Here is a 26,420-nt window from a genome sequence, read left to right as displayed (position 1 = left end):
AAAACTGATAACAAGAAAAAATATAGCAGCACCAAAGAATATAGAACATAGAATTCTATAGAGTATAATAGTGTTGGAAGGGACCTTGGAGATCTTCTAGTCTAACCTCCTGCTGAAGCAGGAGATCCTATACCATTTCAGATAAATGGTCGTCCAGTCTCTTTTTGAAAGCCTCTAGTGATGGAGCACCCACAACTTCTGAAGGCAAGTGGTTCCATTCTCACCTTTAGGAAATTTCAACTTATTTCTAAGTTGCTTCTCTCCTTGGCTAGTTTCCATCTATTGTTTCTCATCACAAAGCATTATTTAGTTGTTACTCTTATATCTTTATCTTGATTTAAGTGGCTCAGATTTGCGAATATGGCATTCCCAGCCATTTTCCTATGTGGACATGATCTGTTCACTTATATGCATTCCTTCAGCAAACTCCTTTCCTTTGAGCAAAAAAGCAGAGTATAAATCACATTAATAATATGCAACAGTAACTGTAACAATAAATGTGTAGAGGATTTTCCAATAACATATTCAATTAACTGTTAATAGCATATCTGTCTCCTAGCTTAATTTCTCTATGGCTAACATTGGACAGGAAGTTTGTTTTTTTTTTTACTAAAATTAATACATGTTGAAATACTTGAGGACTAGCCTGCGTGAAGGTTAGCAAATTGGAATTCCAGTTGGTTGCGGAGTGTGTTGCGTGCAAGATCACAGAGAGCCGTTCATGCCAGTTTCATTTATTGGATTTTTATTCTGCTTTTCCTCTAAGGCTTGAGATCAGCATAAACATTAACATGAAATATGCTATACTTTTGTTTGTTTTTATAATTTTATAAAAAGTTTTTAAAAAGAAGATAAAAATTAATGCTAACTAATAAAAAGTAAAGTGAAAAGAAAAAGAAAATTAAAAGTGCAACAAAGGGAAAAAAGTAAAAGAAAAATAGAAAAGAAAAAAAGATATAAAGAAGTGGCTTCTGATTTTCTTTACAGAATTTATAAGTACAATTATACATTTGCCTCTGTAAAGTTACAACATGTCTCTTTTCTTTCTATAATCTATCTCATTCATCAATTCCATAAATCATATTTTCATTTTTTTTCCTGCAAAAATCCATAAGGCGTTTCCAGTCAGCAATAAACATAAATGTTGTCTTTCCTATGATCAGACAAGTCAATTTGGCCATCTCAGCGAGTTCCATCATGTTCCTCAACCGGCTATGCCAAAGATGAAAATCCAAAGATGAAAAAGTGTTTCAGAATAAGGGTTGATGCACACACTTCACCTGATGATGCTCCTTAAAGGAGCTGCATCTTTTCTGGGCTTCAGAAAAAATGTATGTTTCAGTTAAGGAGGCACCGACAACGCGCCCACATGCATTCCAAAGCACATTGTTGCATCCCTCCTTCACTCAAACACATTTTCCTGTGTCCCCGCAGCTTTTGTGCAAGCCAAGGGAGGAAAAAATTCTGTTTCTTTAGGGAGGTGTCAATAAATTCACACCTGCATGGAAGCATCTTTTTTGTTCTGGATCTGAAACTCAGTGCGTTCTTATCATCCTTCAGTTTTATCCTCACTTCATAGAATCTAGATCAGGGGTTGGCAACCTTAAACACTCAAAGAGCCATTTGGACCCATTTCCCACAGAAAAGAAAACACCGGGAGCCACAAAACCTTTCCCATGCCTGACTATTTCCTGAGAGGCCACAAAACTAGCATGTGTAGTTGAATTAAACATTCTGTTTTCTTCTGAAACTTTTTTTTCTTGGATTTATCCATGGTTGGCCTACCAGGGGTTGAAAAGCTCAATAAATCACATGCTGGCAGGTATCACACATTGGCAGTTGTAATGCATATTTTGGGTGACAGAGGGATGAAAGAGCCACATGCGGCTCTAGAGCCACGGGTTGCTGACTCCTGATCTAGATGATACAGCTTTTCTGATACTGAACTTTGGCTGCTTTGGTTATGTTTTATGTTGCGTGTATTAAAAGTTCTTCGTACTTAATTTGTTTTAAAGCTTTTTATTGGTCTTGCTTCTTAGGTAACACGGAAAAGGGGAAATTCAGTTGGGAATGAGAGTGGTTGGCTCTTACTGGAGCAGCAAACTTGGGTTTAGATTGGATTGATAAGCAAATATAAATTCTGCAGTAATCTGCAATCTCATGATTTACAAGTGTTTCTTAATAAACAAATGAATAGAACTATTATTAAGAGCTGCTAACTTTGAATCATGAATTGAAGAGCTTTGCTGAAACATAGGTTTATTGTAACAGACTAAGAAAAGCCACATTAGAAACCTAGATAAACAGAAATATGATATCACAGAAAGAAAAACTAACTACTGATTTTTCTTTTCAGGCCACAGAAACAAAAGACAAAATCTCAATCTGCACCAGAGCCTATAACCTTCTTGTGAACAAAATTGGCTTTAATCCATGTGATATAATTTTTGATCCCAACATTTTGACTATAGGTACTGGAATGGAGGAACATAATTTGTATGCAGTTAACTATATCAATGCAACTAAAACAATAAAAGTGAGTCTAGGAAGTTAGAGAGTGGGATTTGGGTTCTTTAAAAAAAATACCTCATTTTATTTTAAGCATTTGTCTACTGGCCTTTATAAGTAGTTGGGTGAGGTAAAAACAGGCTTAAATGGAACTGTACAACTTTTTATGTTGTACAATTTCATCAACTTTATTTCCAGTAGCAGCACAGCAGCATTATAAATTATATAGTTGCTTAAAAATAACTCGGGCCATTAACTGAATTGTATATATATACTTAGAGTAATTAAATGGAGCAATATCTGCCAAAAATTGGCCATTTGGCCAAAAGACCTTTGACAACGTCATGAAAGTTACTTCATTCAATTAATATAAGTTCCATTACTGTCTGTGATTCTATTTTGAGTTTGTATGGTAAATGGGGTATTTTTGAGATTTTATTTTTACGTATGTATGTGATAAATTACCACATATATATGATAAAAACATTTTCTATTTATGTCTCTATTATTTGAGTTTACAGCTCAATTTTTTCTAATAATGAAAGGGTAAAAGTAATATTAATATATCTCTGTATCTCTACATTTATATATTCCTCTTCAAACCAGATAAGTCAATATTGTAGAAATGAGATATGACTTTCTCCAGGATTATGGTTCAGAAGCTTTGAAAATGTTAGAAATGAATTAACATATTGCCCATATGTAGATATAATACAATGAATCTCCTTGTGTGAAAAAAAAAAATCTGTGTTGCATAACTTCTTAGTATACATAATGTATATGCTTCCCATTGTCTTCTATCATGTTTTAGGCAGATTGATAGCAACCAATGAATTAATCTTCTCTATTGAAGTTATGCAATGGTTAAAATACAACTTTCCTTGGGATGGGATTCAACCACAGTTCTCTGTCCAATTGTAATATTGATTTCTTTGGGCTGCTCAGTTTCAAACAGAAACACCTGGCACCAGTAAGTTAGTTTTGGGGTAAGAAATTATTTGCTTCCTAAAGAAACCAAATATTTATTTATTTATTTATTTTATTGAATTTCTATACCGCCCTACTCCCGAAGGACTCAGGGCGGTGCACAGCCATGAAATAAAACACATAGATATACAAAATTTAAAATCGAATAAAATGAATTAAATAAATTTGGCTGAATTAATACCCATAATTTAAAATACCCATATTTTAAAATACATTAAAAATTTAAAATTTACACTTAAAAGGGAGAAGATTTAGGCGAGGCCAGCTTGATGAAATAAAAGCGTCTTCAGCTCGCGGCGGAAGGTGCGCAGATCCGGAATCCTCCGTATTTCTGGGGGGAGCTCATTCCAGATCGTCGGTGCCCCCACAGAGAAGGCTCTCCCCCTAGGGGCCGACAGCTGACATTTTTTGGCCGACGGCACCTGGAGGAGCCCCTCTCTGTGGGAGCGTACTGGTCGGTGGGAGGCTGTTGATGGTAGTAGGCGGTCCCGTAAGTAACCAGGTCCTAAGCCATGAATATGAAATTAATGGAGTAATCTGTAAGATTCCTCAGCTCTAGTTCTGAAGAGTATATAGACTTTTTCACAACAGAATGAAAATATTCAAAAAGAAAAGGAAGAAAAAACAAAATTCCTGTGAATTTTTATTTTTTATGGTCATAGAAAGATATATAAGACAAACCTCTTTAAATATAGGATAGACTGTGTGAACATTTTTGATGAACATTTTTCTGGTCAGAGATTTGTTTGTTATTTGTCATGTTTTTTTCCCCTGACAATAACGTAAGTGACAGTCAGACAATCTTCTGTGTATTGCTTTTTTGTGCTGTTTCTCCAGCGACCAGACAATGCTAACCACACTTGGTACCTATTCTTTCTTTGTAACATTTCATTACCTTGCTGGAATTTCTGTTGTTAGGAAAATTTGCCTGGAGCCAGAATAAGTGGAGGCCTTTCCAATTTGTCTTTCTCCTTCCGAGGAATGGATGCTATTCGAGAAGCAATGCATGGAGTTTTTCTTTTCCATGCAATTAAGGTAATGTGATGGTTTTGGCAAAATAGTTTCTGATTGAAAAACACTGTTGTAGAAGAAGTTGTAATATCTATTGGTTCTCCCCCACCCCTGTGTTTATTCTCAGCATGGAATGGACATGGGGATTGTGAATGCAGGAAATCTACCAGTGTATGATGATATCCAAAAAGAACTTTTACAGTTGTGTGAAGATTTGATATGGAATAAAGATCCAGATGCAACGGAAAAACTTTTGCATTATGCTCAGGTTACATTTTGCCTAAAATATTTTTTAATATGCACTAGTTAATTTTTAAATATGGATGCTGAGAGCCTGAAAAATTGCTTTGTGAATTATTCTTAAGTGACTTGGTTTGTTTACACAGATGTAACCTCAAATGTCCTCTTACTTCCCCTCCTCCCTCAAAGCACTTTGTATCAAATCATGCTGGGTTTCGGATGATTTTGGGAAAAAATATTGGCCTTTTCTGACTTTCCCAAAGAAAAACAAAGTAGAATTGTAGTTTAAGAAAATATATAGATAAGCATCACAAGAAACACATATTTGCTTCAAGAGTATGAATTAGAATATACTGGGTTTTCTTTTATTTAATTATTAAAACAACAAAGGAAAAATAAGAGGAAATATAAAACACAACCAAAAAACCAGGACAATTACATTACGGTAATACAAAATACTGTATTTGCTATAAATGTGCGAACAAGTGAGTTCTTTCTTAGTAAGATGCTTACTAATTTGTTATGTCCCAGAGTTGAGAATGCACAAATTCATGTCCAACTGTAACAACAATGGTCCAGTAATATTTCTCCATGCCAACATCTTCAAAAGCCATAGCCTTCTGAATCCCCAGCTGTACATATTTGAGATAAACATCTGTAGGAAGATCCTAATCATGTTCTTTGCATTTGGGAACCTTAAAATGTTGGAATTTTTAATAAAGAGCAGTAAGTCACAAAGATGTGAGTGAAGGGGAGGGACTGAGAGGATTGGAATGTGGAGCAGTACTGTCTTTTTGGGGAAGAATATTCATTTATGGCCCATCTTACAGTTGTACAAAATCTGGTTTTTTTATCCTTACGTTCAAGCAGATTCAGGCATAGGGGGAGGTTGTTTCAAGAATAACCTCCCCCCTATGCCTGAAGAGAAACATTTTTGATCAGTGTGTACTACCTGCTCTAACATATGCTGGTGAAACAAGACACTAACCTCACAATTGATACCAAAGGGCCGTGAAAAGATACACGCTCGGCATTTGAAGACAAGATAGAAAGACCTGCACAAGGATTAGAGAACAAACAAAAGTATACAATATCATCAAGAGAATAAAAGAATGGAAATGGAAATGGGCTGGTCACATAGCAAGAAGAACTGATTGGCAGGACTACGGCAGTCATAGAATGGATTCTACTTGATAAAAAGTGTCCACAAAAGAGACCTAAAATAAGACGGATCGATGACATCAGGAAGTACTCGGCCCAATTGGCAAAAGAAAGCTCAGGACCATATTTGTTGGAAACATGTGGAAGAGGCCTTCATCCTGCAGTGGATAGACAGTGGCTAAAAAGATGATGATGATGATGATGATGATGATGATGATGACGACGACTGAAGCAGATAGTATAGTTAGCCCTTGACCTACAACTGTAATTGAGCCTGCAATTTCAGCCCTAAGTCATGACAGTCTTAAAGCGGGTCATCACTGTAACCGCACCTGAATTTATCTTTTTTGCAGTAGTTGTTAAGTGACATGGTGGTTACTAAGTGAATGCAGCAGTCATTAAGCAAACCCATTGTTTCCTTTGTGGTGTTTTCTTTCTGGAAAGTATAAGTAAATGCCAGTTTCTGAAGAAAATGATGTAAATCATGGTCACGTGAACATGAGATGCTGCTAATGGCTGTAAGTGTGAGCTGGTTGCTGAGACCCCAAAATAGGGTCATGTGACTATAGTCAGGGACCCTTGATGGGGGGGTGTCTGTCATAACTTCAAGCAGTCACTAAGTGACAGATTGTAAGTTATAGTTTTTGCTCTCATTCAGTTCTACAGAGGAATTACTGAGTCTGTCGTCTGCACCTCCATAACTGTCTGGTTTGGCGCTGCAACCAATCAAGACAAACAGAGACTTCAACGGATAATTAGGAGTGCAGAAAAAGCAATTGCTACCAATCTGCCTTCCATTGAAGACCTGTATACTGCAGGAGCCAGAATGTCACATCCTGGACATGAATTATTTCAACTTCTACCCTCAAAACAACACTATAGGGCAGGGGTGGGCAAATGTGGCCCTTTAACAACCTATGGACTTCAACTCCCAAGACGCCAAGCTGTCTCAGGAATTCTGGGAGTTGAAGTCCACAGGTTGTAAAAGGGCCACATTTGCCCACCCCTGCTATAGGGCACTGCACGTCAGAACAACTAGACGCAAGAACAGTTCCCCTCCCCTTGCCATCACTCTGCTAACAACTAATTTCCATAACACTATCTAGAAAGACACTATTACCATCATTATTCTCATCTTCCCTATTACTTATCTCCTTACCATCTTGTGACTATAACTTTGTTGCTTGTATCTTACGATTTATATTGTTTACTTAATATCCTAGTATGATTTATGTTGATTGCTTATTTATTATCCATGACTGTCACTAAATGTTGTATCTAATGTTTTATGATAAATGCATTTTTTACAATGACTATGATAATCATCTATCACTATTGTTGTATGTACACTGAGAGCTTATGTACTGGAGACAAATTCCTTGTGTGTCTAATCACACTTGGCCAATAAAGAATTCTATTTCTACAAGGAAAATACTAAGGGAAGGAGCAACTTTGCCAGTGCTACTGTTTAAAATAGAATTTGTTGCTTGACATGCTCCATAAACCACAGTAAATTTATATAATGTAAATAATAAAGTATTTTCAGTGGAAGGAGACTGAGATAGTATTGCAGAGCAGAGTAGAAAGGGGTGGGTTGTTCTATTAAGCTGATGAGCACGTTCCAGTTCAGAACAGTGTTTGATTCATTAGTGATGCATTACGTGATACAACATAAATGATCACCAAGAGGGACTGTACTAAAGCCAAGTTAAGTTATTAGATTTTTAAAATAAATTGCTGCTAGACTGGCTGGGGATACATTTAAATTATATTACCAGAAATAAAAATCCAAAGCTCATTTTTTTTTTTTGGCATTCTCATTGCTATTGATGGAATATTTATGTTTTCCTGTCTTGCCTCATTTAGAAGCAAAAGCTTTCTGGAATCAATCAGCAGCCGTTAAGTGTTCAGATGTGTAGAGTATCTTACGCATATGCCCTGATTATGTAAGACCAGAGAGCACATGAAACAGGTTAGGTCAGATTTTCATTAGACATGAATTTGATAATGGTGTGATTGCTTGTAGTCCAGAACACTTCAAAATATACATTTTACCCATTGCTGGGTAAACTTACCTGTGCAAGTAACTGTTTGTCTGTGTTCAAGTGTGAGGTATGAGCAGATTGTGCCATATCATCAGACACCCATGCTAATGATCCAATGCAACTCTGCACTGATCTGCAAAGAAGCTTCTTCTATACAGATAAATATAAGAAGATGCTTCAACATTCCCTTGATTTTTTTTAGGGATCTTAATCATATAAAGCTCAGGTAAAATAATCTTTCCACCCTGCCTTTTCTTATTCTCTCTTCCCCCCCACCCCCCACCCCAGTATTTCTGAGGCTCGAATATCATAATAAACATATAAAATAAAGGAAGTGGCTAAATATATTGTACATTCAGTCAAAAATCTTTTTGTAGCTGAGGTGATACATTGAACATGGTTTATACAAAAACAGTATGTATTTACCCAAGTAGCAGAATATAATTCTGGCAAATACAGTTTGGGTCTTCATATCAACTATACAAAGTAGACTTATTTATTTATTTATTTTATTTATTAGTCGCATTTCTATGCCGCCCAACTCGTTAGGGACTCTGGGCGGCTTACAGCAAAAAAAAAAAAAAAAAAAAAAAAAAAAACACCAATGTGAACAATATCCCGTAAAAATTTTTAAAAGAACATTAATAACCCATACACTCCATTCCATGGCCAGGAATCACAAGATCGCCGTAGCGAGATCAACGGCCCCAGGCCTGCCGGAAAAGCCAGGTCTTCATCGCTTTCCAGAAGGCCAATAGAGTGGGGGCAGTCCGGACCTCAGGAGGTAATTGGTTCCAGAGAGCTGGGGCAGCCACAGAGAAGGCTCTCCCTTGCGGGCCCGCCAACCAACATTGTTTAGCTGACGGGACCCGGAGGAGACCAACTCTATGGAATCTTACCGGTCGATGGGAGCTATGCGGTAGAAGGCGGTCTCGAAGATAGCCTGGCCTTGAGTCATGTAGGGCTTTAAAGGTAATAACCAACACCTTGAATTGCATCCAGAGATTGATAGGGAGCCAGTGCAGCTCGCGGAGAATTGGTGTAATGTGGGTGTATCTAGGTGCACCCACAATAGCTTGCTCGGCTGCATTCTGGACCAACTGTAGTCTCCGAACACTTTTCAAGGGTAGCCCTAGACTAGACTAGACTAGACTAGACTAGACATAGAATAGAATAGAAGAATAGAATAGAATAGAATAGAATAGAATAGAATAGAATAGAATAGAATAGAATAGAATAGAATTTTTTATTGGCCAAGTGTGATTGGACACACAAGGAATTTGTCTTGGTGCATATGCTCTCAGTGTATATAAAAGAAAAGATACGTTCATCAAGAATCATACGGTACAACACTTAGTGATAGTCATAGGGTACAAATAAGCAATCAGGAAACAATATCAATATAAATCGTAAGGATACAAGCAACAAAATTACAGTCATACAGTCATAAGTGGAAGGAGATGGGTGGTGGGAACGATGAGAAGATTAATAGTAATGCAGACTTAGTAAATAGTTTGACAGTGTTGAGGAAATTATTTGTTTAGCAGAGTGATGGCATTCGGGAAAAAACTGTTCTTGTGTCTAGAACAGGAAACCTAACTAGAACAATTATTGAGCCTCTATAGTGACATAGTAACTTCTGAATGCTATCTTGTTTCCTAGGAGTTGAGGAATGTTTCAGCCCTCTTTGCTTTCTACTAGCTCTTGCCTATTTCTCCGACTCTACACTTCAGTTTAATAGAAGTGTAGACAGAAGCTGAAATTTGGAATGAACAAAGAATCTGAAAAAGGCCATCCCTCTTTGATCCAGGATTCCATTAAAATTATGTGTCCTCAATGGCCTAAAACAGCAATTCTCAAAGTGTGGTCTGGAACTTCTGGGGGTCCCCAATATCCTTTCGTGGGGTCCCTGAAGTCAAATATTTTAAAATTTCTCATGCAATAAAGATCAATAGATATAACTCACATAGACCAAAGCTCTTTGGGAACCTCAGTCATTTTTAAGAATGTGAAGGGGTCCTAAGACCAACATGTTTGAGAACCACTGGCCTGAAGGACCTTTCAAGCTCTGAGACAAAAGGCTGATTGGGAAAGAAACCTCTTACACATGGAGTAATAGGTTAGAATTTCCACTTATAGGAAGATAGTTTCAATATACAGTGGGGCAAAAAAGTATTTAGTCAGCCACCAATTGTGCATGTTCTCCCACTTAAAAAGATAAGAGAGGCCTGTAATTGTCATCATAGGTAGACCTCAACTATGAGAGACAAAATGAAAAAACAAATCCAGACAATCACATTGTCTGATTTGGAAAGAATTTATTTGCAAATTATGGTGGAAAATAAGTATTTGGTCAATATCAAAAGTTCATCTCAATACTTTGTTATATATCCTTTGTTGGCAATGACAGAAGTCAAACGTTTTCTGTAAGTCTTCAGAAGGTTGGCACACACTGTTGCTGGTATGTTGGCCCATTCTTCCATGCAGATCTCCTCTAGAGCAGTGATGTTTTGGGGCTGTCTCTGGGCAACACGGACTTTCAACTTCCTCCAAAGATTTTCTATGGGGTTGAGATCTGGAGACTGGCTAGGCCACTCCAGGACCTTGAAATGCTTCTTACGAAGCCACTCCTTCGTTGCCTGGGCGGTGTGTTTAGGATTGTCATGCTGAAAGACCCAGCCACATTTCATCTTCAATGCCCTTGCTGATGGAAGGAGGTTTGCACTCAAAATCTCACGATACATGGCCCCATTCATTCTTTCCTGTACACGGATCAGTCGTCCTGGTCCCTTTGCAGAGAAACAGCCCCAAAGCATGATGTTGCCACCCCCATGCTTCACAGTAGGTATGGTGTTCTTTGGATGCAACTCAGCATTCTCTCTCCTCCAAACACGACGAGTTGTGTTTCTATCAAACAGTTCTACTTTGGTTTCATCTGACCATATGACATTCTCCCAATCCTCTTCTGGATCATCCAAATGCTCTCTAGCAAACTTCAGATGGGCCCGGACATGTTCTGGCTTAAGCAGGGGGACACGTCTGGCACTGCAGGATCTGAGTCCCTGGCGGCGTAGTGTGTTACTGATGGTAGCCTTTGTTACGTTGGTCCCAGCTCTCTGCAGGTCATTCACTAGGTACCCCCGTGTGGTTCTGGGATTTTTGCTCACCGTTTTTGTGATCATTTTGACCCCACGGGGTGAGATCTTGCGTGGAGCCCCAGATCGAGGGAGATTATCAGTGGTCTTGTATGTCTTCCATTTTCTAATTATTGCTCCCACAGTTGATTTCTTCACATCAAGCTGCTTGCCTATTGCAGATTCAGTCTTCCCAGCCTGGTGCAGGTCTACAATTTTGTTTCTGGTGTCCTTCCACAGCTCTTTGGTCTTCACCATAGTGGAGTTTGGAGTGTGACTGTTTGAGGTTGTGGACAGGTGTCTTTTATACTGATAACAAGTTCAAACAGGTGCCATTAATACAGGTAATGAGTGGAGGACAGAGGAGCCTCTTAAAGAAGAAGTTACAGGTCTGTGAGAGCCAGAAATCTTGCTTGTTTGTAGGTGACCAAATACTTATTTTCCACCATAATTTGCAAATAAATTCTTTCCAAATCAAACAATGTGATTGTCTGGATTTGTTTTCTCATTTTGTCTCTCATAGTTGAGGTCTACCTATGATGACAATTACAGGCCTCTCTCATCTTTTTAAGTGGGAGAACTTGCACAATTGGTGGCTGACTAAATACTTTTTTGCCCCACTGTATTTATTGGTGGTGGGGCAAATATTTTAATTTTAACTTCTCTTAATCTCATTCCAGACCCATGCTCAAGGAGGAAAAAAAGTGGTACAAACTGATGGATGGAGAAATGGATCTGTAGAAGAAAGACTGGAGTATGGCCTTGTTAAGGTGAATTTACCTGTTTGATGAGCTAGAATTTGTTCCATTGCCTCTTTGACTAGGTTTAATCCTAAAGAGAAAAGTTGCTGGACAACTCTGTCCAAATCTGTTATGCTGTCAGGGTTCAGCTTTTCCAGGATTTGTTCCTGATGAATTGAGAAATACGGTGCGCTTCCAATGGTCCATTTGGGATCTCAATTGGCAGAACTTTTCTTGAATAAAAATAAATGCCCATTCACATCTTACAAATTTAGATCTAGAACAGTGTTCTTCAGGTTTGGCAACTTAAAATGGGTGGACCTCCACTCCCAGAATTCTGAATATGTTGCCTGGCTGGGTAATTCTGGGAGTGGAAATCCACACATCTTAAAGGTGCCAGACTTGAAAAACATTGTGAACTTTCTTCACAGGCTTCAATTCAGAACCTCCTTCAAAGCATCAACACCTTGTAATGAAAAATGGAGGTTCACCTGAGGCAAGGCTGTAACAACTCTTGCTGCAGCTGGCTTGAAACTAGTTGCTGTTAATTGCACTTAGCAGATCAGAAGCTGCCAATATGAAAAAGGAAGTGTAATTTTGAATACCTCAAGAACAGCCTGTCTATTTTAAAACTTAACTCAGAGATCCTTTTCAGAATACCCACACACAATTTTGGGAAGTGAGATAATGAGGAGGGCTCCTGCTGGTAAATGCTTTTCTTCTGTCCCTTTGCCAGGCTCCTTCAGGATTATTTTTGAAAGAGGTTGAAAACATTGCCTCTTATGCTTTCAACATTAATCGATATTATTAGTATGTTTTATTTCTCTTGGTTTTTTTTTTACTTTAATTATTCTGTGGGTTTATTTTTTAATCCGGCTCTTGGTATAATTAGCCTATTTTAACACCCTTAAATTACTACAGTTTCTTTTTTGGAGGTTGTTCTTGAGGGCCCTGATTTTGTAAAATGCAATAGATAAATGATGCTTGTTGTGGGAAGATATATACCACTTTAATGTACGGATGGTTGTTTTTTTCCCCAGGGCATTGAGAAATATGTGATTGAGGATACAGAAGAAGCTAGACAAAACAAAGAGAGGTATCCCAGACCCCTGAATATAATTGAGGGGCCCCTGATGAATGGCATGAAAATAGTTGGTGATCTTTTTGGAGCTGGCAAAATGTTTCTTCCTCAGGTAAAGAAGAAGTTTCCAATAGCCTATCACAAACATTACACCAGTGCTTTTTTTGGCTTGAGGGAGGATCAATGTTTGGTTCTTAGCACTTCAGGATGTTGTAGTAGAATATAGGAGATTGTCTTATACCAAGCCAAACAGTTGGTCCATTTTATCTCAGTACAGTTTACTCTCATCGGCAGCAACTTTCTAGAGACAGTAGTGGCTTACACAGGCACAGACAAATTTTCATATTCCAGGTTTCATTAGTTAAATGTAATGGAAAAGATATTCTTGTACAGCGAAAGAATTCTGACCCCAGGAAATTTGTTGAAGTATCAAAAGTGAAGATGCTCACAGTCCTTCCACTGAAATACCAGTTTCCTTTAATTGAGAACTGGGAGTGGGAATAAATAACACAATTAAGAACTGGAAATCCTTGCTACATTCATGTAGCTTTCTTTGTAACAATATGCAATGGTTAGTCCACAGCCCTTAAAATTTCTAATGGTCTCCCATCCAAATACAAAGTACATTCAACCCTGCTTAGCCTATGTTACTAGGATTTCTCCTAGTGGCAGTCTATCAGATTTAGCTTATAAACTCTCAGATTCCCCCCCCCCCAATTTTAGTACTAACAGTGGCTGATCCTGAATAGTCCCCCCTCCCAACCTGTTTGGGCATCACCTGCTACAAATGGCCCTTTAATAGTAAAGATGAGATGATTGAATATGGGACCTCATCAGTGGTCGGTTTCCAAATTTTTTACTATTGGTTCTGTGGGTGTGGCTTTGTGGGCATGGCATGGCTTTGTGGGCGTGGCAGGGGAAGGATACTATAAAATCTCCATTCCCACCCCACTCTGGGGAAGGTTACTGCAAAATCCCCATTTCCTCCCAATCAGCTGGGACTTGGGAGGCAGAGAATAGATGGGGGCAGGGTCAGCCAGAATTTTTACTACTGGTTCTCCGAACTACTCAAAATTTCCACTACTAGTTCTCCAGAATTGATCAGAACCTGCTGAAACCCACCTCTGGACCTCATGTATGAAAGCATGTACTCTTAATACTAGAGATACCCTGTACCTTAAAATGGGTATTACTTTCTTTTCATTGCCGTTAGTGATTATTGCTGTTCTTACATTTAGTTATAAAGATGGCTTTTTGGGTTAATGGCTTATTGGACATAAAATGAAAATATCCTCTACTATCCTGATGTATGCCAGCAGATAAAACAGCATTTTACCCCATGGGTTAGTTTAGTCTCCTTTTTTATTTGTTCATATTTGATTGGCAATATGTTCACAATCTGTCTGTCTCTTTTCATGTGTTAGCTTTTAGTTTTAATAGTTAGGTTTAATGTTTGGCTTTCTCCAAATTAGTATTTTATACACATTTGATGCAGGCAGGCATAGCTTTACAGATGTGGGCTGAAACTGCAGCATGGCTCACTTTATTTAGACAGGCAATGGATAGTCTTGGAGGACTGCAAGTGTTAGTATACTTTGCTTGACTAGCAAGTCACTGTAACAATAAATCCACTGGAATAGGTTTGTGGTGGATTTGTGACACCATATTAAAAGGTTAAATATATTAAATATTAAAGTACATTAAAAGGTGCCTATCACTCTCTCTCAAGAGCAGCTATGGGTCTCTGTGGGTCTCTCTGATCATTATATGATTCATCTCATCCCCGCCTATAGATAGAAACTTGAAACCGCAAAACCTGTGGTCAAAATAGTGAAGTCTTGGACTGAAGTGGCAAAATGCTTTAATATTATCCCAGTCCCCAAGAAACCATCAGGGAACTGAAGGACTTCAGACCAGTCACTCTGACATCTGTAGTTACAGTATGAAGAGCTTTATTCATGCAAAACTCCACGTAATCCCAAGGGGTTCACTTACTTTTTCTTGCAACTGCATGAAGAGCTTTAAGATGCCAATGTTGGCCCACTTAAAAATCATCATGGATTTGCTGTTAGATCCCTTGCAGTTTGCCTACCGAACAAATACATTGGTGGATGATGCTGTCAATATGGTATTGCACTATATCTTGCAACATCTTAATCCCCAGTGACCTATGCATGGGTTCTTCTTGTTGACTTCAGTTTGGCTTTCAATACCATCATTTCAGAAACTCTAAACTGATTCAGTTAGTTGTGCTTGTCCATACTTATAAGTGGATTACTAGTTTTTTGACAGGGAGGAAGCAATAAATGAAAGTAGGGAAAATCACATCGAGCACCCAACAATTAGCACAGGTGCTCCTCAGGGCTGTGTGCTCTCTCCATTGCTCTTGTCTCTCTATACCAATGACTGCATCTCTAAGGATCCTTGTGTTGAAGTAGTGAAGTTTGCCGATAATACAACAGTCATTGGTCTCATTTGAGGTGGTGATGAATCGGCATATATAGACTGGAGGTTGAACAACTGGCCCTGTGGTGCAGCTGGAACAATCTGGAGCTGAACACACTTAAAACTATAAAGATGAGTGTGGATTTTAGGAGGAATCCTTGTATTCTACCACTACCATTCAACATTAGAACCATCATTAAAAAAAGCACAACAAAGAATGTTCTTCCTACATCAACTCAGGAAGTTCAGACTGCCCCAGGAGCTACTGATACAGCTTTAAAGAGGAATTATTGAGTTTGTCATTTGTACTTCCATATCTGTATGGTTTGGTGCAGCAACTAAGAGGACAGGTTCAGATTCCAACGGATAGTTATGACTGCAGAAAAACCAATTTCAACCAGCCTTCCTTCCATAGAAGACCGGTATGTTGCATGGGTCAGAAGGAGGACTGAGAAGATAACTACAGACCCTTCACATCTTGGACATAATTTGTTTCAACTCCTCCCTTCGGGATGCCGCTATAGGGCATTACATGCCAAAACAACTAGACATAGGGAGATTTTTTCCCTTGTGCCACCTCTCTGCTGAACACCTAATCCTTACAGTACTGTCTTATATCTAAGTATACTTATCCATGTTGTATGGCTATAATAGTATTATTATCCTTCTCATCTTCTCTACTACCCCATTATTGGTGTCATTGTTGTGATTATTATTACCTTGTTGTTTTGCATGTATACTGAGAGCTTCTGTATCAGAGACAAATTCTTTGTGTGTCTAATCACACTTGGCCAAATAAAGTATTCTATTCTATATGAATGTAATGTATTGGAAGCATTTCTCTAAAACGCCAGAAAATGGAGAAACTGGTAAAGGAGTTGCTTAGAAGTTACTAGGTTACTTAGTTGGTATTTATTGGTAATTTTCTGTTTTGGGGGCCTGGTATGATTTGCTTTCAGTTTAATTCATTGGTTGCTATAATCTTGAATAAACTTTTGAACACTCATGGGTCTTTTTCTGAATCTGAATATTCAGGTGATTAAATCTGCTAGAGTTATGAAGAAAGCGGTGGGCCATCTTATCCCATTCATGGAGAAAGAAAGAGAAGAATTACGTGCGTTGTCTGGTAGCACGGAGGAAGATGTGAGTTTGCAGCTTCAATCCTTGATTCTCTTAAATTAATTTTCGTTGCAGTTGTGTTATAGATTTTTGTGTGGGTCAGGAATTCATGGCACGTCATGGCAGCAACTTCTGCAATAAATAGATCCTCTTACATGAGCTCTCAGTCACAGAAATGGGCAGCTGATCGGAAAACATAAAGTTGTCCATTTGATATGTTGCCAATAAAACAAACAGCAGTAGTATTCTACATAAGGATCCATAGTCATAAAGTTGGTACTTAATTGGATGAATGTTCAACAGACAAAAAAAAAAAAAAAATTAACAGTAGCAAGAACAGTTTTTGCCTCTCTCTGTTGAGCTGTGTTTTTCACGTTACAAGCTAATTTTGGGGATTGCCTACAATCTCATATAGCCTCACTTCAAAATATTGTTTTTGAGCAAAAAGTTATGGAGCAAAGGGGTGCTAGTTGTTACTAGAGAGTCCCAGCAGGGATTAATCAAACCCTTTAGGATTGATGTCACTAAATGCATTAGTAAGTCCGTGCCAATCTTATTATTTTTATTGGCATTTTTCTTTTTTTAAAATCTGCACTGTTCTTGTTTTAAAAGCATTTTGTGGTTTGATGTATGACACAATACAGTTTTGAAGTTGAAAAATGGATTCTGGAGAAATGCAAATTAGTCTGGGAGGTGTGAATCAGATTGGTTTACTTCCAAAGGCAGAGCAAACAAAATCCTTGGCTTTCCATGCTCTGCAGCCTCTTGTTTTAGGAAGCATCTGTCAAGCTAATGTATAGTTGCTCATTGGAAGCAGTCGTGAGGCTGGAAGAAACCTGATGCTTTGTGCTGTAGCAGATTTCTTTCGTTCCTAACAGGCTTGAAAAAAATGAAATAACAGCAGTTGTTCTTGTAGTTCAAATTGTTGCGAAGGCTGAGTTGATTTAAGAACAAATTGTGAATTTTATGCTGTCTTTGGCATTTGGGAAGGGAGTAAAATGAGGTAAAGCAAAATGCTGAGTGAGAAACACAACAATCAAGAAGCTTACTCGCTTTAAGATGTATTTATTTAGCAGCCACATGTTTATTTAAAAAGGGGGAAGTGTGTTCTGAATCAGTATGGAATTAGGCCAGTCCTGTATTATTACTCGCTAATAGTTGGTATATGCTACAGTCTTTTGGAAATGCTAAATGCTGCTGTTCTAGTGTGTGTGGGAATCTGCTGGCCTCCGAATATGAATTTTATCATTGGAATGTTTGCTGCTGTCCTATCTCAAAATGAGGTGCATATCTCCTGGCTTAGAAGCTCTCATGAGTGCAGTTACCTCTCAGAATACTTGCTGCAGTGCCAGAAGAACAGCAAATATAGAGCACTGGTTATTATCTTTCAGAATGGATGGCTTTGCTGTAGGCTTGTGTGCCAGGACTGAAGAGGAAAGGCTATTTAGTCCTGTTCCCAATTAGTCTGCTTCAAATCATTTAATGTTAAAAATCACCTTGTTTTTATCCCGAAGATGTCTTAAAAATAAATATATGCACCGGTCTACATTGCAACCTAGTCTGAGCTTAGCCCATTCCTCCCTCCCTCTTCCCATTCCCATCAGTTTTAGGATTCCCCTAGCAATTAGGCCTGTGATTATTGTTTGACCATTCCACTGTGACTGTTTTTTTCCTGGCTTGATTAAATGAGCATGCCCTTCAGCGCCAGTCACGCAGGCTTTCATGAGTGTAATGCATAATTATGCTGAACCTTGGCATAGTCTGGATGTTCATTTCCCCCAAATTCTGTTACATTTTAAGAAGACAGAAAGAGTTAAGCATTATAGTAACAAAGAAACCCTCAGGCATCAAAGCTTTTGTTTACATTAATGATGGATAATAACAAGGGGTATTAAGGTTGCCAGCAGAGGCATCTGTAAGGGAAGATAACAGCTTCAAGATGGCAGCCAGGACTGAAGTCTTAATATGTTTACGTTTATGTGATGTATGCAACAGCTATTTAAAAGGAGCAGAGCTTTGAGAGCCTGGTTGTGCATGCCTGCTGTATGCTTTTGATTTCTCCCTCTGGATGCCTCTGGGTTACATACCTGTTTGTTTGGAAAATGAACTATGCTGTAATCAAGATAAATATGGGGGGGGAGGGTACAGCCTTAAAGAGCCATAGTTATACAGACATGGTGACTTTTTTCATGAATCTCCCCCCAGAATTCCTACCTGTTTGAACGCAAGGGCTCCATTTGAGAAAAACATGCCAATATTAGCAAAATATGGTATGCTAAAAGAAGCAAAGATTTATATGTGTGCCTCTGTTTCTTTTTTAAAACTGTCTGCCCAGCACTTATTGTTTTTCATGAATAAGAAGAAACAAATTTAAAACCATGGATACGCCACTATCATGTATAGATAAATGAAATGCTTCTGGTTTTAAAAATTAATATAGAATAGAATAGAATAGAATAGAATAGAATAGAATAGAATAGAATAGAATAGAATAGAATAGAATAGAATAGAATAGAATTCTTTATTGGCCAAGTGTGATTGGACACACAAGGAATTTGTCTTGGTGCATACGCTGTCAGTGTACATAAAAGAAAAGATATGTTCATCAAGAGCCTAATGTTGGGAAAGATTGAGGGCAAAAGTAGAATGGGACGACAGAGAATGAGGTGACTGGATGGAGTCACTGAAGCAGTAGGCGTGAACTTAAATGGACTCCAGAGGATGGTAGAGGACAGGAAGGCCTGGAGGAACGTTGTCTATGGGGTCGCGATGGGTCGGACATGACTTCGCAACTAATAACAAAAAAATGATGCTCTTAGTTCTCATTTCTGTCTTAATCAAGGACAATTAGGTTAAGACATAAAGACAAACCTAAGATGACACATTATGGTTGGTGAGCATTTCAGTCCAAAGTTTTCAGGTCTAATCAGTCTGGAGTTGACAATCTGCTATTCTTATGATGGTTTGCATTATAATTTTACAGTCTTTATCATGTATTGTGATTGAAATGGTGGGAGTCACAGTCATAAACCAAATTAAGTGGCATACAGTTTGTCTACATCTTCTCTAACTACTAACCAAGAATTCCCCCGTTTTTTGTTTCTATGGACAATATATTTACAAAATGATGGTTGTGGCAGCATGATAGTAAGAACATGGATGCCATAACCAAATGTAGATTGATATTCATTATATCCAAGAGTTGAAAGAAAAGATAGGGTCTTAAAATAGCAGAAATATTCCTATTTTTATTTTTAATCACACTAAGAAAGATTATTTCTCACCCAAACTTCGTAGCCCAGCTCAAATAAATACCATGCCATGTACAGATAATTTGAAATCAGTTGTCTGTAATCAATCATTCACTTATTCCTTTTCTTTACTTCTGTTCCAAGTCAGTTTCACAGACACTCCTCCTCTCACTTTTGGTCTTCATTCACTGTGGACAAGGGAGAGAACCTGTCCAAACGTTCCGTGGTGCCCAGTCCTGCAAGCTAGGGCCAAGGACATCATTAGAAAACAGGCTGCCTTTGAGGTGGAAGACTCATTTCCTTAGCTTTTGGTAATGGAGAGGAAGAGAAAGGATTACTATTTGGAAGGAGGAGAGTCCTCCTTACTGTCATAGTCAAAGGAGGTGGGACTATAATCCTCTCTACCTAGGCTAATTGTTGTGCTCACCTTTTCGTCGCAATTGTACTCTTTTCATTTCAGAAGCAATTCTTCTGCTTCTGTAAGGGTCAGTACCTGCTCTTTCAAATATCCAGGTCCACTTAGTTCTCCAAGCTTTCCCTTTTAACCATTACATCATACCGATGTTGCAATAAGGCAATCATTCATATGATAGGAATTGTTCAGAAATGAAATCTACATAAATTCTGAAAATGGCGTAACTTTTGCAGGATCCTTATCAAGGCACTATTGTGTTAGCTACTGTGAAAGGTGATGTCCACGATATCGGCAAGAACATTGTAGGAGTAGTTCTGGGCTGCAATAATTTCAGGTAATGAGACTCGACCTTTTGATCTTGCACACACTTCCCTGTACTGTAATTAGTTGGCAGGCTAGAAATATCTCCTGCAAGTGGGACATTTAATAATTTGGCTAAAGTGCTAGCTTTCTGAGGGCACTTTAGATTGTTCTAATCAATATTTATTATATATGTTTATTTATATCATTTAAAAAGTATCAAGTCTAAAAACCAGGTGGTATATATATAAAATTTATCTGTTCACACAGGAAAAGATTTAGTAAAGGCTGATATAGTATACAGGAGACCTGAGTATCCCAGGGTGATATGGAGTGGTTTGTCCTGATTGTTGCTATTGGGGAGGGGGGGCAGTGAGGATTTGTTGGGTTTTGTATTTTGGGTTTTATTTCTGTAAGCCAACCCAAGTCATTGTGAGTGAGTTAGGCAGACATATATTTTTTCTTTGTAAATATATTAAACTTGCATGAATCTCTACAAAATACTGTGTACTGTAATAAAAACATGGGCCAGTTAACTGTTCCATTGCCACAAAGGCAGAAGATTTTGGCCTCAAGTATTTGAAACTTAGTCTCAAGAACTCTTTGGGATAAATTATGAAAGTGTATAGGGTAGCATAAAAGCTCTGCAGAAACTTGATCAAATACATGATTGAACTTGAAACTGTTCAATTTCTGCCTAACTGAGCATATTCAGATAGATTTTTAATCTGGGAATTTTTGTTTGGACATTGGGTAGCCAATTCATAAGTCAAAGTCCTCAGGATTTGCAATATGGCAAGCTATCTTGAAATGCTTGTTAGCATACTGCCCAAGAAGTTCATTTCTCAATTATCTGTTCTTCTTAAATAAGAAATTTCAACCTGAGCTACAAATATTTTCCTTTATTGGTAAGTAAGAAGTCACTGGACTTGATAGAAAGTGTAACTCAAGCAAGTGCGGTAATAACTAAGAATGGGGCAGTTATTGTATAAGAAGGCTCAGGTATAAGGGAAGATTACAAGCCAAATGTTGTTCTCTTGAGCTTCCTCACAGGATGATTGATTTTTTTTGTGGACTATTAACAGACATGGATTAATTGAGCATATGTACAAATTGATTAACAAACTGCCATTTCCTTCCCCAGAGTTATTGATTTGGGAGTTATGACGCCATGTGACAAGATACTTAAAGCTGCTCTTGAAAACAAAGCAGGTACTCACAACTTTGATTTGTATTTATCCAGTTTTGTGGAGTTTCAAGAATATATTTACATCATGTGAAAATGTGCATCTTCAAATGCTAGTTCTCACTAAAATCATTAAGAGTAAACTAAGGTGATAACTGGTACAATCTTTCTTCTTGAAAACATAATCCTTAAAATACATTAGGATTTGTCAGAAAAATGGATAAAATTTTGATTTGATATTAAGTAGTCCATTGGCGGTTGTGGATATTTTGGCTCAACTTCAGTGCAATGATTTACTTTACTATGTAAAAATATAGCCAGTTTATAGAATTCAGATTTATTTATTTAAGGATAGGTTCTATGTTATTCAAAAGTATTCAAATATTTTTTCATTTTTAAAATGACTGGAAGAATAAAATTATAATTATCCGGTGTTGAAAAGATGACAGTGTTGTATTCACCACAGATGTTTGAGATATTTAGAAATTCTAATCCTACCTATTTCACACAAGTTGAATATCCAGGGTGATAACTCTAGTTGCAGAAAGTTAGGAGAAAGTTCTAAATCAGATCCATGGCTTCATTTTAACAACTGAATGGCATTTTACCTCAAAGTTTAACATAGATTCTGAAATCATAGAGAAAATGTTGGAAATATTTGACTATTTATATTTAAATTAGATATAATTGGCTTGTCTGGTCTTATCACTCCATCTTTGGATGAGATGATATTTGTTGCCAAAGAAATGGAAAGACTAGAAATAAGGATCCCTTTGCTGATTGGAGGAGCAACTACTTCAAAGTAAGTTAGGTTTTTTTTGCTATGGGCAGAGGATGTTGACCTAAATACATAGAATTGCTTATGTAAAAAAAATATGATTTCCAAAATTAACTGTTTTATATTCCTTTTAGATTATTTTAATCAATATTTATTAGATATGTTTATTTATACCATTTTTATACCATTTTAAATGTACCAAATCTAAAAATCAAGTGCCTGAATCCTAATTTAAGTTTCAAAGAAGTTATTGATTTCCTCACTGAAAAAGAGATGTATAAAACTGATTTATTTTTTGTACAAGTACACATTTGGTTTAGCAAAAATGAACTTAGTTTTGCAACATTGAGAATCAAGCCATACGTGGTTTGCATTAATTAAATTTTCATGCAAAGGTCCCAGGAGAATTGTAATACGTCATAGATTGAAGATAAAAAATGTAATGGGATGTGAAAACCTAAAATATAAGAATTATTTCAAACTACTTCTTCTAGTTATAGATGGCTGTTTTAACAGCAGTCGATCATTAAGTATCTGATTTTGTTATGAGATGTGTGATGTAAATTTGAACGATTGTGTAGTGAGAATTACCTTTGCAACACTGAAAATGAAATCATAGTTTTTAAAATATGTAAAACTGGCATTCTGGGGCGTTTGAGAAGAGAATCTGGGAGATTCAGAGAATTGTAAAATTGGAAGACACCTAAGATGGTGCTCAGGCAGGCAGTATTTATTTGAGAAATATAGCCGCCTAGATATTGATTAGTTTCCATATTATGTTAGAACTTGTTGAAAATAAAAGGATTTTGCAGTCATATATATATATAATGGATTTATTTCTCTGACTCTTTGTGATGTGCAAGTTGGCTGTCATTTCCTTAAAGGAGAAGTTGAATTTGCCAAGGAGTTACAGATTTCCTATCAGAATATAATTATATTTGTACATTAAGATGTTTTTTATTGTTTCTTCATATGGTTATTGTTTTCTTAGGTTTCCTTTTATGTTATTACAGAACTCATACAGCTGTAAAAATTGCTCCACGGTATAGTGCTCCTGTCATTCATGTCCTGGATGCCTCCAAAAGTGTGGTGGTTGTAAGTTGTGATAAGATTTCTATCTGAAGATTTATACCAGACTGCTCTAATCTGGTGCATCCCAGAAGTATTAAGATTATAACTGTCAGCCGTCTTGGCTATGTTAATTGGTAATTCTGAAAATTGTAATTCCCTAAATCTGTAATAAGTAAATACTCTCATGAAGCGATAGTCCAAATGAACATGCGTAGTAACTACCCTAGTTTCAGATCTCTGTCTTTTTTCTCCTAGACATAGGTTGCTAAAATATTGTTGGATTTTAACCTGATGGACTCTGATTACTGTGCAACAACCTTTACGCATAGAAAATCCTGTGAGGAGTGATCTCAATTTCTTTCCATTTCTATAGTATTTTACTCTTATTTGCTTCAGCTGGCTTATTTGGATAACTTGCTTTTCATTTTGGTCATTCAACAGTTTGTCATTCAACAGTTTTTCATTCGTACAGAAACCTTATTCCAAATACCCTAAAAGATTTTTGATGAAAACTCACCTCCTTGTAAATGTCCATGAAGTTCTTTTTGAACTTTGCAGTATGAACTTTGATTTGTTGAATTCCTTTTTCTTCATTTTGGACCTTAAGAAAAAAAAACCCGTTTCCTTGGTTATATAATCAGGTAAAAAAACCGGATGTTTTTTTTAAACATTCAAGAAAGTTAAGGACAGAATTTATTAGACTCTTCTATTGCTTCTTCAGCACCGATTGACTTTAAGCAGTGTCTCAGTCCATATTAGCCTGTCTCTTGCATAGTTGAAGGGACTGGTTTAAGAGATGGGTATTTTCACATTGCTGTCTGACATTAAAATAATACTTTTCAGTGGGATCATGTTTTTTCTATTTCAAATCCTTCCCTTTGGACTGCATAGCTCTTAAGCGTATGAAGTATATGTGGTCAGATGTGAATTTTCTTAAGACAGCAGGGCAACTAGTGGGAGGGAATAGGAGAAAATCCTTAATCATCAATTCCAGGGCAAAACTCTGCCTCTCATCAGGTACACCCGGATTTCATCCATTCAAGGAAATAGTCAACCTTCATTTCATCCAGGAATGAAGGGAAAATCTTCCTCATCATCTTCTCATTTCAGACCTGCTTTCTTAACTAATTCATTTTTTTCCCATATTTGAAGTCTGCAGGTAAGGTCTTCAGTACATTCACTTGGCATCCTTTTAGTGGAAATAGCACTCATATGAAAATATGACGTATCTATTAGGAATTCAGTGATTTTTACAAAAGAAGTTAAGGTAGTTACTACATATGTTCTTTTGGAGTGTCACCTCATTAGGGTATGTAAGTTCTCAAAAGAGAGAATTTGAAAAATAATGGATAGCATGTCTCAATGACAGATTTAACCATCATGTTGTATTTGTTACAGTGCTCTCAGCTTTTAGATGAAAGTCTAAAAGATGACTTTTTTGAAGAAATACGAGAAGAGTATGAAGACATTCGGCAGGATCATTATGACTCACTTAAGGTAAATAATGGTAAAACTACTTTTTAATATCACAGGAGCATTGTGTAGAGTTACATGCAGGGGTGAAATCTAGCAGGTTCTGACACGTTCTGGAGAACCGGTAGCGGAAATTTTGAGTAGTTCGGAAAACCGGCAGATACCACCTCTGGCTGGCCCCAAAGTGGGGTGGGAATGGAGATTTTGCAGTATCCTTCCCCTGCCACGCCCACCAAGCCACACCACGCCCACCAAGCCACACCCACAGAACCGGTAGTAAAAAAAATTGAATTTCACCACTGGTCAAATGTCTCCCAGAAGCCCATTAGATCTTCACCTCTGCTCCTGTCTCCTGCTTTGTGTTAGCAACTTGCTAGTTCAAGATGCTATCATTTATCTTTCAGGGGACATCTTATCTAATATCTTCCCTCAAACCCCTAATTTGTGACTGAGGGATATGGTCACAATCACCTTACTGGTGATTGAAAGGTCAAATGGCAAAACATGAAAATAATTTCAGTAACACTATTTCCTCTGTTTCTTTGTCCAGATTCTTTTTTTCCTGAAATTTCAGATTTTAATCTGAAGTTGTGGAAAACTCTTAGATCAGTGTTTTTTCAAATCTTCTCTTCGTTTCTTCCTGTTTCCTTCTTGAATTCTGCCTTTGTTTTTAAGAGGACTCATATTTCTTTTCTTTTTTTAAAACTCTACCAGATGGTGGGACTGATGGGTTTGAATCTGTATAAAAGGGAGTATCTCTTCCTAGTGAAGATGGAGATTCTTAATCTACAGTCTACACCTGGATATATTTATTGGGAATCTCTGAGTTTCTTAAAAATTTATTTATAATTAATTTATTTGATTTATATAGCTATCGATTCACTTTTATGTGACTCTAGGAAAAAGTTTTCTTCCTGCTGACAAGGGTGCCTTCCAGGCTTGTATTAATTATTGCTAGCTCCATTTGCTTTCTTTTATCTAAATAAATTAAGTGCTAGATTTAAACCACACAGTACTAATCTCTAGATTTTTTCCCCCTATATATAGGAAAGAAAATACTTGTCTTTAGAGCAAGCAAGAAATAAACGCTTCTATTATGACTGGAAAACTGAGACTAAACCAGGTTAAGTTTTAAAACTGTTTTCTGCTTTGCCAAAATAAAGATATGTAGAATCCTTAGTGCTCTCTGTGTCAGGGTTCCAAGGAACACCAGGGAAAATAGTCTTTCCCAGTTTTGGAAGACAATTTTCTTTTTTGCTTCTTAAATGCCACTCTGAGCTTGGTTGTTTTCTTCAGTGCTAGAAGGTACTGAGCTACAGAAACACAGACATTTTTGGAAAAAAAACTCCATAGTGAATTGAAATTGGATTTCAGTATTTATAACTTAATGAAAATTAATTTGTAAATAATTTTTCTCCCAGAAATTCAATTGGTTACCATATCATTCTCTTTATTTTTAAGAGTCTCTACTTTTT

The 26,420-nt window shown here is 37.3% G+C and overlaps 1 protein-coding gene and 1 long non-coding RNA gene across 2 annotated transcripts in view; one reads left to right on the top strand and one right to left on the bottom strand.

The window, feature by feature from the left end:
• LOC139308740 (uncharacterized) overlaps positions 1-26,420 on the bottom strand; it is a 65,678-nt gene that overhangs the window by 805 nt on the left and 38,453 nt on the right. The window contains exon 2 of the long non-coding RNA XR_011599745.1: positions 23,990-24,073. This is a non-coding gene — a long non-coding RNA (uncharacterized lncRNA). The remainder of the gene's footprint in view (positions 1-23,989; positions 24,074-26,420) is intronic.
• MTR (5-methyltetrahydrofolate-homocysteine methyltransferase) overlaps positions 1-26,420 on the top strand; it is an 81,342-nt gene that overhangs the window by 46,013 nt on the left and 8,909 nt on the right. The window contains exons 16-27 of the mRNA XM_070932541.1: positions 2,357-2,536; positions 4,414-4,530; positions 4,634-4,774; positions 11,767-11,856; positions 12,867-13,019; positions 16,388-16,495; positions 20,371-20,471; positions 21,582-21,649; positions 22,305-22,425; positions 23,415-23,496; positions 24,871-24,969; positions 25,993-26,068. Of these exons, the coding sequence (XP_070788642.1) occupies positions 2,357-2,536; positions 4,414-4,530; positions 4,634-4,774; positions 11,767-11,856; positions 12,867-13,019; positions 16,388-16,495; positions 20,371-20,471; positions 21,582-21,649; positions 22,305-22,425; positions 23,415-23,496; positions 24,871-24,969; positions 25,993-26,068 (1,336 nt within the window). The remainder of the gene's footprint in view (positions 1-2,356; positions 2,537-4,413; positions 4,531-4,633; positions 4,775-11,766; positions 11,857-12,866; positions 13,020-16,387; positions 16,496-20,370; positions 20,472-21,581; positions 21,650-22,304; positions 22,426-23,414; positions 23,497-24,870; positions 24,970-25,992; positions 26,069-26,420) is intronic.

This window comes from Pituophis catenifer, unplaced genomic scaffold (genome assembly GCF_029215685.1).
Source record: "Pituophis catenifer annectens isolate HBS135680 unplaced genomic scaffold, rPitCat1.0.hap2 SCAF_1, whole genome shotgun sequence".
NCBI classification, from domain to species: Eukaryota; Metazoa; Chordata; class Lepidosauria; order Squamata; family Colubridae; genus Pituophis; species Pituophis catenifer.
Note: the sequence above shows the minus strand (reverse complement) of the source record. Positions and strands in the feature narration are given on the sequence as shown.